Genomic DNA, 15,000 nt, shown 5'->3' with positions numbered 1-15,000 from the left:
TTTATCCCTAGTTTTACTACCTCGTCTATTGCCACCGGTAAAGCGGGAAACGTCATGGTGATCATTATTAAAAATAAGGATTGAATAAAAGGTTGTCGATGTGAAAATATCTCTTGCTGTAAAATATTATCAATATTTTATTCCTGTCAATTAGCTTTTAATCTATATTTCAAAGAGAAGTCAATTTTTATTGAGAGCTAATATTATCTATTTACAGGCGTATATAGCATTCTTATTATTTAACTTCGAAATGAAGCATATGTGAATCTAAAATTGAACCTGAAATTGAAGCTAAAGTTGAATCTAAAAGTTACCCAAGCTGGGACGAAATACTTATCAAGGGGAATAAAGTGAAAACAAATGCTAACGATGAAACTTGCATTAGTCCTTATGCAGTTTTTTTTTTTACATCAATCATACAGTAAACAAAGCCGTTAACCCTTTCCCAGCAGACAAAACCTTATAATTTGGCCATACAAAACTTAAGCTCACTTTGTTTGTCTTTATATGAAGTATCCCTTACAATATTTGCAGTTTTGTGACACCATGGGCTCAGACTTTGGGGTCACGTGACCTAGATCAACCGCTCGTGTTTGGATGCGTTCAAATCAATTCATTTTCTCGCGTTTATAAATGTTGGAGCCATTTTCCCTCTACAGAAGCCCTCAGGACAGCATCATTAAGCTGGAGTGTCAAGCCTCTAATCATTAAGCTGGAATGGCAAGCCTCTAAAAGAAAACGGAGGTGAGAGGTGGTTTCATGTAGACTGGAGCGCCAAAATGCTTTCATGCAAGTTTGGCGAGCTCACAAGTGAAGTTGTCTCTCTGGCCCATCTGTGGATGGCTACTAGGACCTACTGAGGCTTTTTGGGCCAGTTTTGAGTGGCAAAAGTCTCGGTGGATGTGATATTTCGCTGGTAGGACTGGGTGGCCCGACACGATTCTAATAATTTGTCAAAATGGAAATGTGATGTGTTCCCTTCTCGAGTTGTGGTGGAATTTCCCAGAATTCTTTTCGGTCATAAAGGAGGCAAAGGTTGTGTTTGCGACACTAGCTTTCGTCAAACGGAGGAACAAGGGCTAGCGGATAAAGTGAGAAGGCATTTTCCAGCCAAACAGCAAGATCTGGCCTGAGGTGTGTTTTGAATGCAAACTTTTGATTTCTTGAGCAAGTTTTGATCTTAAAAAATAGACACTTATTCAGTGTTGCTCTTGGAGCAGAATGCTGGATTTTTGGGATTTGTTATTATATAAACGGTTCACTGCAATGGAAATCGGGAATCATTGTGGGTGTTTTAGGCTGCAATAGGTGTCACATCAAACACCCTTGCTATGTACACAGTTACATAATGTTGTCTCTTAATTTCAACAAGAAACAAATAACAGCAGTAGTCGTGCAAATTTAAAGGATGTATGCGTGGCTTCATAGAAAAGGGTTAACAAGTGAAAGTGGCTCTGATGTTTGAGTAAATGGTTATAGTTCTAGGTGTTGAATAACTGCTGTGTTAAGCTCATGAAAGCGATTTAGGACTTTCAAAAAACTAACATTAAGTTAATTTCTACATGGTGCTAAAATGGGTCCATAGATTCGTCGCAGAATGAACTTGAAAGTCTTACGAAACTCAGGTATTCTGACGCCATACACAATGGGATTGATTGAGGAATTGGAATAATGAAGAAATTTGTAAAAGATCGTCGCAGACCAACTATAGGGACACGTGGTTATGGGGCAGTACACTACTACTATAAGTGTGATGAAAAATGGAGTCCAAGCAATCAGAAAGAACCCAATGACAAAGGCAATGGTTGTGGCGGTGCGAATCTCCCTCTTAAGGGAGCGCTTACTTGGGTTGTTGTTCATCCTGGTCATGGCAATTTTCCAAATGGCTGCATACGACACAATGATGACCGTCAGCGGTAGCAGAAAGAAGACGACAAAGGTTAAAAGAACACGGTCTTCTTTTTTGATGCTAGGGATCGTGTGTTTGATGGAAGCTGCCAAGGCTGAAATGAACCAGACCAGAAACAAGGCAATGTAGTAGACGTACTTTTTGGTGTTGCGGTGTTTCACGGCCCAACCAACACAAAAATATCGCTCCATCGAAATAGCCATGAGATGCAGAATAGAGGATATCCCTGCGAAGTTATCTAGCGCTATATAGAGTTCGTTCAAGTTTCTAAACCTCAAATCCATCGGCCGTAAGTCGGCGTAGTAGTTTAAAATGTACATCCACAAGGGAACTGAAAGCGCACCCACGAAAATGTCTGCAACTGCTAAGCCCAACACAAAGTAATTTGTGACAGTACGGAGTTTGTCGTTGATGAAGAAAGCTGTTACAACCATTAGGTTGCCAAACACGGCAACGAGGGCGATAACGGTGTAAAAGAAGCAGGCCAAGATGACTGACTCCTTTGAGGGGACGCCAAATCCTCCCCCGCCCCCACCCCCTCCTGACATGGGCTGTGTGGTGTTGAGATGTGAGGTGTAGTTCGTAGTCGTGTTTGCCATTTCTATCTTCTCACCTAATCAAAAGATAAAAACGTGTCACCATGGCGTTCTTTGTATGTAAATGCATCTGAATAAATTGTCACTAACTGTTTGTTTAACAATGTTCTGGGGAGATGTTCTGAATTCAGTTCTAAAATCGATCGGGGGGGGGAAAGGAATTGACAATTGATTACATTTACAAAAAAAATTAGGAATGAATCAGCTTCCCAGTGAATGGGGTAAAAAATTGATAATTACGATCATAATGTAAATAGTTACTTATCGGCGTTAAGCCTGAAAAAAGCAAAAAGAAATTTTAGCTTAGTTAAAAGCTGCACCCATCCAGTATCTTAGAGGCACGGAAGTTGCTGCGAGTTAAGGGCAGATTGCTGATTTGAAATAGCAAGAGAAACTCTGAAACAGATGACAAAAATACAATCGAACTTACAAGAATTATACATCAAAGTAACGGCAGCGTAGATCTGCCAGCGGTGCATGTCATCGGATCGACCTTCGTCAACATTATTTAGCATATTTGCTTGATGCCCTTTAATTTACTGTAACTATAAGATACGTACGGGATTCCTACTCTAGCCGATTTGTTCAGAGGATAGGCACATCACATTAATAAATAGATGGAAATTCATGTGCGGCTGCAAACGACCCACCAACTGACAATCTCAAAAGGAATAGCCACATCTTTTGGGGCAAGTGCATCGTGCTTGTTGGCTCAGGCGATCGTTAAACACCAATAGTTTCAAATAGCAACCCTAACAAAGCTCACCTGGTAGGAGGATGAAATGCAAGGGCTGCCGACTTAATCAGTTAAAACTCCGCCGCTTTTTGTGGAGATTCTGTGCGCGTACAATTTTTTGAAGGTCATAATTGATGGGAAATATTTCTAGTGGGTCAAATATCCTCAATACTTGGTGAAACTTAATGGATCATCCGAAACTGAACATGTCCTATTTATCAGATAGCCAATGAGAGCATTGTTGACAGTAGAAAGAGTAATTAGTTTTCACACCTAATAACTTTGCTTTATCATATAAGGGACAAAATTACTGAATTGTGATTGGTCAAGACAGAGGGCATTTTTTCTTAATTTTTGTAATTGCCCCGGACAAAATTACTTGAAAATGATAGGCTGAAAATCGCTTAGCAACGGCTGCCAAGGTAAAGAGATTTCTGTTTGTTTTGTAACAATGGCGTCCCGTTTTGGTCGACTCGGGCAATTTCAGCAACTTCCGAAAACACGCGTGATATTAATCCTTAATTTTACTCGGCCCCATGCGATTACTATACTAATTTTACGGAAAATGAAAACCTTAGTGCAATAAGATTACAATAACACAAGCCTAGAGTGTTCTGAAGTGAAAATGAACAAAAAATATCAATCTCAATACGGTACAACTGCTGAGATTTTAAACATCTTTCACAAAAACTTATTTTAGCATGATGACAACCAGAATGTACTCATTGAACGATTATAATTACGCGTTAGAGTTAAAATTTCGTTTAGAAAGTGATAAATGCTGACAAACCCCTGTTTGTACATCTCGTAATTCCCTTCTCGAATTATTTAGAAAGTAATCAAAGAAATTATACTGACGTGCATCTTTTACAATCATACAATACGAGTACATGTCACGGACCAGAGAAAACCAATCAAACATGAATATTGGACCCAGGCCATTTGCGGGGAACAGGTACCGACCAAATCAACAAACAAAACACTTAGCCAATGTTTTTTAAGAATGTCGGACGCCATTAGAAGATCTCAGCTGCTTTATTGAAATGCATTTTCTCCTTAATCCTTGTTTTGTTTCGCACGGATTGAGGCGCTCTAATTAATAATTAGCATGCAAGTTCGAAAACTTTCATTAGAACATAGCTAGCAGAGTCGCGCAATTAAATTCATTATACGTGAGCGTGCTCAAAATCCCGATAGTGCACGCTGATAGCGTCAGCAAATCCGACTTCGCCAGAACTTTTTTTTTGGCGCGAGCGGCCATTGTTAGCGCGGGGAAAAATAATATATTTCGCGACAATAATGGATACAAACAGAAACTCGGCCTACTAGTCCGAAAACAAAGACAATGTTTCGACCTTTTCCCTTGGGCTAGAACTCTTAAATGAGGCAGAAAGAAAGAAAAACAAAGGAAAAGGAGACTCGGAAACAGCGCCGTCACGATTCGCTTCAACTGATATTGTTGTCCGTTTTTCGCGTCGGATTTGATGCACAATTCCACCGGCTATGTTCTAAAACAATTGGTTCATGCTTTTAGCTGTGCACTATCGAGTTATGGAGCACGTGGGAAGTTTGGAGAGCACTCAAGAAGCTAGAGTTTCCCTCGGCTATCGCCTCGGGCAACTCTTACGCTTCTTTCGTGCTCTCCAAACTTCCCGCGTGCTCCATAACTCGATAGTGCACGCTAAAGCATGAACCAATTGTTAATTTTAACATAAATGGCGGCACATCTGACAAGTGACTTTTACAACCCATAATAAACCTGGTGTCGAGCAATTCAAAATCAAACAGGTAACACATTCAAGTCGATTTGGCAAGAGTACCATATAACCCCATACATTAATTATACATTCAGTCTTTGTTCTATAGAAGATGATAATTTGCAAGTTTTATTTAGTCTACTTTGGAAAGTATAGTAAAATTAATATTTTTTTGGCGAGACCGTCGTCTGTTGGATCAGTTGGTGTTTTGATATCATCCACAATAAGTCTACCTACCACCAACCGGCGTATGATACTTCCATGTGGTTAATCATAGTTCATATCGCATAAGCACGAAAGGCTGGACATTGGTAGGCAAATATTCGGTTTTCATTATATTTTCAAGGAAAGGGTGTGGGTTGCGCCAAATGTCTCAAACATGACAAAACATTGAAAAAGAAATTTCATTATCCATATTGAAAAATCATGCATTTGAAGATTAGATCTTCATTGGGTTCAAAGACTAACACGTGCTTGAAGAAATCAAAACATATCCTACACGTTTCGAAGGGGAGGAACTACATCGAGCGGATGACCATGAAGCAACTTTATAACTTGCCACACACGTTGTATGTACAAATTGTCCAAAGAAAGTGGAAATTTAACAAAATTCAGAGGAAGCAAAAACTGAGTTGTCGTCTTATAATAAATTTTTCCTTTAATTTTCGAGCCTGCCTACAATTTCTTTCGCGGCGTTGAGTTTTATTTACTTGCTGAAATACAGTGTCATTCGATGTTTGCAATTTTGAGATTCATATCTGCTTGGGCTTAGTTTAAGTTCAAAGTTCATTCCCTTGAGATATATATCTGTCGTTTCCTTTCTCTAAAGTGAAATTATGACAAATATTACAATAAGTTTTGCTTTGGAATCGGGTTTGACAGCCGGCTTATTGATATTTTGAATCACGGTCTCAATTATACGTAATCGGACAGGGAAAATGAAAGTCTAACGATTCTTGCAAATATTACAAAATGGTGAGTAGCAAAAAATATCAAAACGAAAACATCGAGAGACCCATGACTTTAAGTTTTTCTTGAATAATTCGGTTGCTGTCGTCTTGTTTTTGCACCGGGATGTTTATATGTAGTGTGTCCTGATATTAATTAGGTTCGAAGCTAGTGCGGACTGACAAAAAAATTCTCTCTAAAAAAAAAGACTAGAACTCGTTGAAGGAAATTCCCTTAATTTTAGTTTTGCTTCAGGTTTTTTTTCCTTTTTTTTTTAAACGACCTCACGTTTTTATGTTTAGTCACTATATCTCATTAACATTTCTGTTTGCCGATGATTTAGCGTTGTTTCCAATTGACATCATTGCACTTGAAAGGAACAAACCGTCAATTTAGATTTATATTCATGGAGAAATAAAAAAGGAAAATAAAAAAATGGCCGGAAAAACCGTCTACTATTTGATTGCCTACGATCTCGATAAATATCCTCCTTACACGGTCCTAAATCTAAGTGCTCGCATGCATATATTGGTTTTTGGGCAACTCTAAAAATCCAATAAGAAAATTGCACATCCTCCGCTCATATATCACCATAAAGTACTGAATTCCCACTAAAATCCAACCGTATTTGTTCGTTGAGTTACGCGAAGAAATATTTTCACACTACTTTTATTCACGCTCACCTATGATTCTGCTTCTTTGACACTATGTCGAGAAACCTCGTTATGGCGGTAAAAAAAAAAATGCCTAATATCACCGTTTTCGTGAACTCAGGCGTAAAGTCACTGTTTCTATGGTCACTTTCGTTCGTTAAAATTAAGCTTCATGTCTGTCTCATCATCAAATACGAATCGATCCAGAATCATCGTGTTTTTCGCATGTTATAAACTAAAAGAGAAAGCTTGCCTTTTGGGGAATGAATGCGAGAATTTGACGAGCAGTTGGTGTTTTCCCGGTGAGCCTGGAAGAGCGTGCCCTTGTGCTAAAGGAAGTAATAGTTAGTCTCCATTTCCATTACCGCTCCTTCTCTAAAAGTATATTTAGTTTAACAGTCCACAAGAATAAAAGGCTAACAGAAGTTGCCCAAGCAAAGTTTTCACCGATTGTGAATTTCCTCTGTGAATCAACTGATCAAAGCCAAATGTTATGGAAATGACAAACAAACACTCACAACAACCATGGAATGCCTCATTGTTTTACTAACAAAAAACAAAATTGTTAAAAGACCGCTCTTTACACGTATTACTTATACAGCCTAACCTTGCCATGAAGGTCTAATTTTTTTAAAGCTGATGCATTGTAATCTCGCCAGACTTTGAGTGCCATTCGAATAACATACTAAGAATTCATCGATCAGATTTTGGAAACAAAAAAAATCTTCATCGTTGAGAAACTGCATGGGTGTAAATGATCACGCTTGCGTTATTTTTTACGCTTAAAGAGAACTATATTAAGAATTGACACTACCGTGAGAACATTAGTACAATATCGAAAGCAAAAACACGATCATTGCATTTTCCAGATTCGTCGACGAATCCACATGCCTCGTCAAGATACCTTCAACTCTTCACAGAAGAGGAAAAATTCACTTGTGTATCAAAGCTTCAAAGATGCGAAAGATTTCGTCTAAGGGATTCGTCTAAGAAAAGCCTTTCCACCGCTTCGATAATTTCTCGACGCAGGTTAATGGTTTATGATCGCATTCCTTCCGTGGCGTTTTGCTTTCATAAAAGTAAATCTTTAAGTGTTTGCTCTATCACAAGCAATCACATAACGTACGCGAGCAGCTTCTTCTCTAGAACACTGACGCTACACACGAGAACAAAAACTACACACACTCACCAGGCTAATGTGAAATCACTGCACTTTGAGGGCGATTCGCGTCGCTTGTACTATTGATGGGTAATCTGTGGCTTCGTGTCTAGCTCACTCAGAGCTTGGTGTCTGTTACATGGCAGAAATAATCAAACGTTGACACTAAGCAGTAACAAGTTATAGCATCTTTTTTTGCATTTTAATAAATCGCTGTCAATCAAAGCTAATAATTGCCACCTTCAAAGCAAACGTTCATCTCAAGCCAATTGAAAATTCATAAGAAATGATTGACAGAAATCCACCGCAAGCAAGAAACAATTGTGAGTAATATTTAAAAGTTCTACGGGCGTCTAGAAGATCCTTCGAACTTCATTAATGTTTAAGTTCATAAATGCCCTCTTCCGGAAATTACACTGAGAAGGAGATATTGCAGTTTAATAAGGTAGGCCCCGTGGCATTGGTGTAAACAAAGAACCGAACTTGTTGATAACAAACAAGCTAGACTCCGTATTTCATTAATCTAGTAATCATCCCCTGCAGGTAATATTTAGGCGGAAGACGAAGAGTTTTCGGATGTGGATTTTTTTGTAAAGCTAGAATTAAAATAGAGATTTATCAATAAAAAGAAAACCAATGGAATCCTCTGCCCGTAAAAAGAATATAATTAAAAGTTGATTTCATAAAAGCCCTTACTATTAGTGGGCATGGAAACTTATCGCCTTAGTTCTGAGTTCAAAGTAAAACAATGAAAAACTCTAAACTCTTGCGCTGCAAGTCTTTGTTTGACGTTATAACCGAATATTTTTAGTTAAACGTACTTTAATTAGCATGCAACGAACATCAATCCACACTGAAAGGGACACGTTGGTTTGCCAAAAACAAATTATCTGTTTTCTAATTGCGGTATTTTAACTGCCTTACTGTAAGAAAAAAAAAAAATAATAAAAATAAATATATAGATAGCTATGAACTTTTTTAGTAACTTTGCAATTTTCCGGCTTTTAAAAGGAGCTGAAGATGTTAATAGCCTTTGGCCTCTGCGACAGCTACACTTATCTGCACTTAGTCCTGCTTTGGGAAAAATTAGAGGATAATCACTTACAGGATATTAGTGAGATGGTAACGGCGAAAAAGTGCCACAGTTAGGTTCAGTTTCGAGTTAGTAGTAAACAATTTCGAAAAAAATGTCATGCAATATAGAGAAATAATTGAAGTAGATTTTATGAACTAAAATTTGAACTACTCATAGCAACGTAGGTGTATCTAAACCAAGCAGTGCGTGGAGGTGCTATAAAACAGAGTCTTTAATTATTCACATTTAACACATTTTGCTTTCTGCCACCTACCTGCGTAACAAGAAAAAAAACTCTTTAAAATGTCACCTTATTGTACATATAACAAAAACAGTCTATTTACTTGAAGAAATTGTAATGAAGAATGACTGTTACCTGTTAGTCAAGAAAACATTCATGAACTCAGTTTGTGGTTCAAGGTTGGTAGCTAATATGGACAGAGTTTTGGTCATTACTATTATTGGGGTATTGTTTAGTCCAAAATTCAACGGCTTTGTTTATACTTTTTGCTGCTGCGTTATTGAAATATGGTGTGAGAACCATTAAATTTTCATATGCCCCTAACATGTTGCAATGTTTGGCAACAGAAGTTACCAAGGGGGGCACTGATTCGCGAAACCGTCGAGCCCGATTTTTTCCCCTTTTTCTTTTCATGCCTCGCTTCATTTAATTACTATACTTGTAGTTTACTATCAATTAAAATACACAGTCAAGTACACGATTTGTCATGAATACACCACATGTAAAACTTTTTGAAGGGAAACAAAGCAACCGATTCTGGTGAGAGAAATAGATGATTCAATCTGTGTAATGTATGAAGGGGGTTAGTTTCTAGAAGATACTGTGGTGCTGCGTTGATTCGGGGTAGTTCAACATTATTCGGTTTAATCAACTGAGTTAATTAGGTTAATTGGCCAAGAGTTTCTAACGAAGGGCTAACGCTCGAAACGTGGGCTTTGCCAATTTACATCATCAATACAGTGGATAAAATTAAATCATCTTGTTGTAGGTGGTAATGAGTTTTCTTCACTATCGTATTATCAATTTTATTGCCTCGTTTAGAAAATTTTATAGGTAGAGGAAAGAAAAACAGATCCTTATCATCAGTGGGAGATTATTTTCATCCAAGTTTACAGAAGTCGCGTCTGGCTGAAAATTTTGTAAAATCAAACCACAGATGCCCTAGTAGGCATAAGTTATGGTGGAGAGACCGGAAAGAAGAAAAGGGAACTATTTTAACACTTTTTTATCGCAAGGTGATCTTTAGTTTGCGTAGGTGATCTCTAGTTTGCGTCAGTGTCACTAGTTTAACTTCCATTCATTCTTTGCGTCTGCGTAAGCTATTAGCAACGGTCATGATTTAAATTTCAGTTCACCTCAAAGACTATCATATAAATTTTCAACATCTTGATAGCTATTTTTTTTCGTTAAAACTACCGGAAAATTCTTACACGCATAAGACAGTCCCTCATGAATTAAATATTCCCTCATCATAATCCTTTGATTTAATTGTTTTCAATTATGAATTCTCTGCCAAATACTATAATTCATTCTTTCGGCGAGAAACATTGATAAACAAGAACATCACATATGTTACAATTAGCGCCAACACTGCTGTTAACTGTAACGTTGACTGATTTAAACCTTGTTTGAATGACACAAAGCAAATAATTGTTGATTTTTTTTCATGGCCTGAGTTACTGATCCCCGAAGGATGTGGAAAGTGCACGTTAACTGCTTATGGAAGAAGTGATAAATTTTTTTAGCTTGTGAAAAGCAAGACAATAAAAAAGAGTTTACCATTTGCAATTTCCCCCTTTTGTCCCTAAAACGCGCTATAAATACGTCCGTAAGGTGAATAAAATCATGAAAAAACCTGGAGTGAGCTTATTACGTGTACCTCAACTATACATTTTGCATAAGAGGCACGTACACAGTGACGTCTTTTTCGATTTTTGGTTAGACGTCGCTTTCGAACATGCATGAGTACCAATACACGCGTAATAGCGGCAATGGACATATACTCTAAACACTTACCGTGAAATCACACCTTTTTTTTTCCTTTTATTTCCAAAAAAGTCGACTTGATGAGGCAAAAATCATCATGAGGAACAAACTAAAGTAAATATAACAAAACTAAGTTGCTTGACGGCCAGGTGCTTATTACTAACTGGCAGATCGATGTGATGCTGACACAATTACGATCCATTAACAATTGTAATAAGACTGGCAAAGAATATTTTAATTTTGGCCATCATACTACCTGTTTTGACTGAGGTTCCATTATAACGATCTTTTAGAGAAAATCTGTTTTCTTTCATGTTTTTTATTTATCAGAAGTTTCAACTTTACTCACGAAACTGATTAAAAAATCATAAGAAAAGCTTATTTGTTTTTAAAACCTAATGCTCCTTTCCATGTCAAACCAACAAAGCAACGATGTTAATCACCGATAGAAAAAACAGTTAACCCTAGGAAAGGTTCTCGTGTTTTCTGCGTGTTTAATTAATAGGCTTGGGAAAAAATATTACATCGTGTGCTTCAACTCTGACGAGCTATTAAATACAATTTCATATCATAAACAAAACACTGTTACCTTCGAGCAGATATTTTCGACGGCAGGACCAAGATAGATGACTCGCCGTTCGTTGCTAATTCTTTACAACGTCGTTTATATTTCTGGTGGTACAGAAAATTCGATGGTTAGTTAAAAGCACTAAAAGCATCGAATTAAATCGTGCCGAGTAATTTAGCACTGGGCGAGTTTTGAATAAGCGCCACCGGAGAGAGTAGCTTAATGTACACAGTAGCGCAAAAGTAAATTTAAAAGAGAAAAACCCACACAAAGGAAAACAAAACAGAACTATCTTATGCTTACTTTCGATTAAGTCTTAACCAATCATAAAATATCTCTTTATTTTGTTTTCGGAAGGAAATTTCCCTAAGTGGAAAATTATGGGTACACACTTAGTGACCTGCGAAAATATAGTGTTCAGAGCTTAGGTTTGTCAGATGGTATTGTTTGGACTGACGACTGAAATTGAAAACCAAATACCAAAAGGAAAAAAAAAACCAGTGAAATATTTATATCTATAACAGTTTTGTCTATCATGGAATTCAGCCATGGTTTTTCAATTCACTGTCGAGCTAAGTTACAGGGAGGAAAATTTAAAAGCCCTCGATATTCCGGCTACAGTTCTTTAACGAATATCCGTCAATATTGCTTTTCCTATTCAAAGATTTTTGCAAAAGATAAATCTACGCTAAGCTGCAAATCCCCAAGTCTTAACTTTTAAGGCTGGAAGATTAGAAGCCTAAATAAGGCTTACAATAATTTATAGTTGAAACAGTGCGCCTACAACTCAACTAAATAACATTTCCACCAAAGAGAACTTTAATTATCTGAGATCTAAAATCCAAGGCAACAGAGACAGGCATCTTTCTCATTGCACTGACACCTTTTCTATCACAAGTACTTCAGAAATATTTAAAAAAAAAAAAAGTTTCATACTGGCTTCACTGCTTATGACAATACATATTCTGCTTCCATCTACGTGATAAGTACAATGTATTTTGAGTGGGTCCTCTCTCAATATGTTAATAAATCCAGACTACAGAACTACCGCAACTGAGCAAAGAAAGCTTCCTTGAAACAGCCCTCTATCTTTTTGATCGGTTAAAAAAAAATTTAATTATTCACCTTTTGGAGGTGAAACGCAATGAAATTGACCAGAAAGCAAAATTTCAAGCAAGAACTGCAGAAATAAAACCGAACAGGTAAACCTGGGTGTCTTCAAATGAAATCGAAAGGAAAAACGCAAGATAATCTTCGCTTGAAAAGAGATCGTTTGAGATGAAGGTAAGGTAATTCGCTTTGACGGTGTAGAATATTTCCATAATAAGTAAGCCCAGTGGGTTGGTATGTTATTATCATTGTGATGCCTTCGTTCATTCTTATGGCATCACTTAGTTTCCAGTTAGACTAAGTTCTGAAACGCGTCTTTAATCTCGCGCGAGTGCTGCGAACGTGAAGTGAGAGATGAATTAAGTGAAGATACATCTCACAGCGGTGATATTACGTTTTGCTTCAATCTAATTTGCATTCCAGAGTACAAACGAGAAAATATGTTTCTTTTGCTCTGAAAGGAAACAAAAAACTGAGAACAACAAAATGCGCCGTAAAAGCTACATGTTTCGTTTCTAGTAGTAAGTGTGATGACTCCGGATAATCCAGCATAATGAAACATACTCTCTATGTGAGAGCCTAACTACACGTAAAGTTGTTATGTCTCTAGCTCTTCCATGGTAAGTTGCGCAGAACAACTCGCCAAGTCTTCCACATAAATTACACTGCTTAACGGAAAGTTCAACGCATTAAATTGAAATTCAATCATTAAAAAACGACGTAAAAGTAGAAATTAGGAATCTTGGAATAGGCTCCCATACTCCCGATATTTAGGACAGGTTATCAGCCTTCTAAATTCAGCACCAGCAAATAAAACAAGAGTCAAACTTGTAACTGGACCAGGTCATGTGACAGGTCAGGTCATGTGACAGTTTCGGTAAGCATCTTACCCGTGAGAGTAGACAGTTGAAAACGTCACAACTTTCAATGTTTTGACTTGTAAAGACCTTTAACGGCATCCCGATTTTGTCACACTGACTGCATGGCCAAAAAGCTTTGTATGAGTCATTATAATGTTCGGATTGATAATTTTTTTTCGGGACTGAACAAATTTTTGCAATTTTCTGTGTAAGCGATGGAACATGACAATTCAACACTGGTAGTATTTTATATTTTCTCCTCTCATTATATTCTGAGTGACAGATATTCACTGTCAGAGATCTTTTTCCTAAATTCGCTTAAACTTGAAAAATTGAAAAATCGATCCGTATCTTCATGACCTAAAGAACTGATTCAGTATATTAAACATGCATGAAAAATACCATCCCTGTCTGGTACCCTGTGGTATGGGGCTGTCTGACGTACTGACTCGGTTTGAAGGATAACATAACAACTCAGTAAATGGTTTGAACTCGGGGGTAACATGTGAAGGTGTCGTCTGATCGTACGGGTGAGTGTAGTCCTGAGAAGGACTGTTGTCGGTGATAGTGACTGACGTTTCGACAACCTGTGCGGAAGTCATTATCAGAGTCAAGTGAATGATTCTACTGACAACAATCATTCACTTGACTCTGATGATGACTTCTGCACAGGTTGTCGAAACGTCAGTCACTACCACCGACAACAGTCCTTTTCAGGACTACACTCACCCGGACGATCAGACTACACCTTCACATAACAACTCAGTTAGCCATTACTGTTATCACAGGCGGCCCAGGCTCTGTCACAGGCTCTGTCACAGGCTCTATCACAGGCTCTGTCACAGGCTCTTTCACAGTGGATTATTACAGAGCTTCTATAGTGGTTCAGTTGGACTTGCTTTTGAGCTCCGTAAATTTAAAGTTGTGTGAAATAATCAAAGAAATAAAGTCTTACCTTCATACAGAGTAGTCTGTGCTGTTCTTGTCGCGATTTGAGGCCGTTTTGCTGTGTTTCAGCTTAACGTCCTAGCACTACCAAATAAAAGGGAAGGCAGGAAAGCTCTGTCTCACACACGCTTGCCAAAATCGTTCGAAAAACACACTTAAATACTTCCCCTTGAATCGAAACTTGGCAGCACGAAAGCCAAAGAGTTGCCCTTCAAGTTCACCAAAACAAATCCCACAAAAGTTGGGTTGTCGAGCAACCAACCCAGCGTAAATCTCAAATTGACCGCCATTTCAACACCATTAGAATGCGCGTCGGTCAAATCCAGTGTAGTGAAAAGTCCGTTACGACGCAGTCAGCCAGGACACTAGCAAAATTAGGCCCAAACAGGTAGCCCCACGATATGAATGATTAGTCAGAAATAAATACCAACCCACACGTGGAGGTAATATTTTGTTAAATGGCTATTGTCAACTGTGGCCAAAGTTTAGCAAAACAGCAACAACAACATCCATTATGACAGAGCCTGTGACAGAGCCTGTGACAGAGCCTGGGCCGCCTTTGCTGTTATCAGGAAAAAAACAGTGATGGCAAAGCAAGCCCAAAATGACCAAAATCGCCAAAAAACACAACAGACACACAAGGAATGAGTAAGTTTTATTAATCTAACATATA

The 15,000-nt window shown here is 37.9% G+C and overlaps 1 protein-coding gene across 5 annotated transcripts in view; it reads right to left on the bottom strand.

Moving 5' to 3' along the window:
• Positions 1 to 167: 167 nt before the first annotated feature.
• LOC111326739 (octopamine receptor beta-2R) overlaps positions 168 to 15,000 on the bottom strand; it is a 19,841-nt gene continuing 5,008 nt past the window's right edge. Inside the window, exons 2-6 of one of the 5 annotated variants that reach the window (XM_022930812.2) lie at positions 14,335 to 14,411; positions 11,431 to 11,513; positions 10,872 to 10,950; positions 7,789 to 7,890; positions 168 to 2,522 (exon numbers count right to left, since the gene is read on the bottom strand). In XM_022930812.2, coding sequence (XP_022786547.2) covers positions 1,552 to 2,508 — 957 coding nt within the window. In that variant the 5' untranslated portion in view covers positions 2,509 to 2,522; positions 7,789 to 7,890; positions 10,872 to 10,950; positions 11,431 to 11,513; positions 14,335 to 14,411 and the 3' untranslated portion in view covers positions 168 to 1,551. Of the gene's footprint in view, positions 2,523 to 7,788; positions 7,891 to 10,871; positions 10,951 to 11,430; positions 11,633 to 14,334; positions 14,412 to 15,000 lie in introns of those variants that run through there. The other 4 variants (XM_088734560.1, XM_088734565.1, XM_088734568.1 and 1 more) reach the window with 4 other exon arrangements.

The sequence above is a fragment of the Stylophora pistillata genome, chromosome 1 (assembly GCF_964205215.1).
Source record: "Stylophora pistillata chromosome 1, jaStyPist1.2, whole genome shotgun sequence".
Lineage (NCBI taxonomy): Eukaryota > Metazoa > Cnidaria > Anthozoa > Scleractinia > Pocilloporidae > Stylophora > Stylophora pistillata.
The sequence above is the reverse complement of the archived record's forward strand: the minus strand, read 5'-3'. Positions and strand labels throughout refer to the sequence as shown.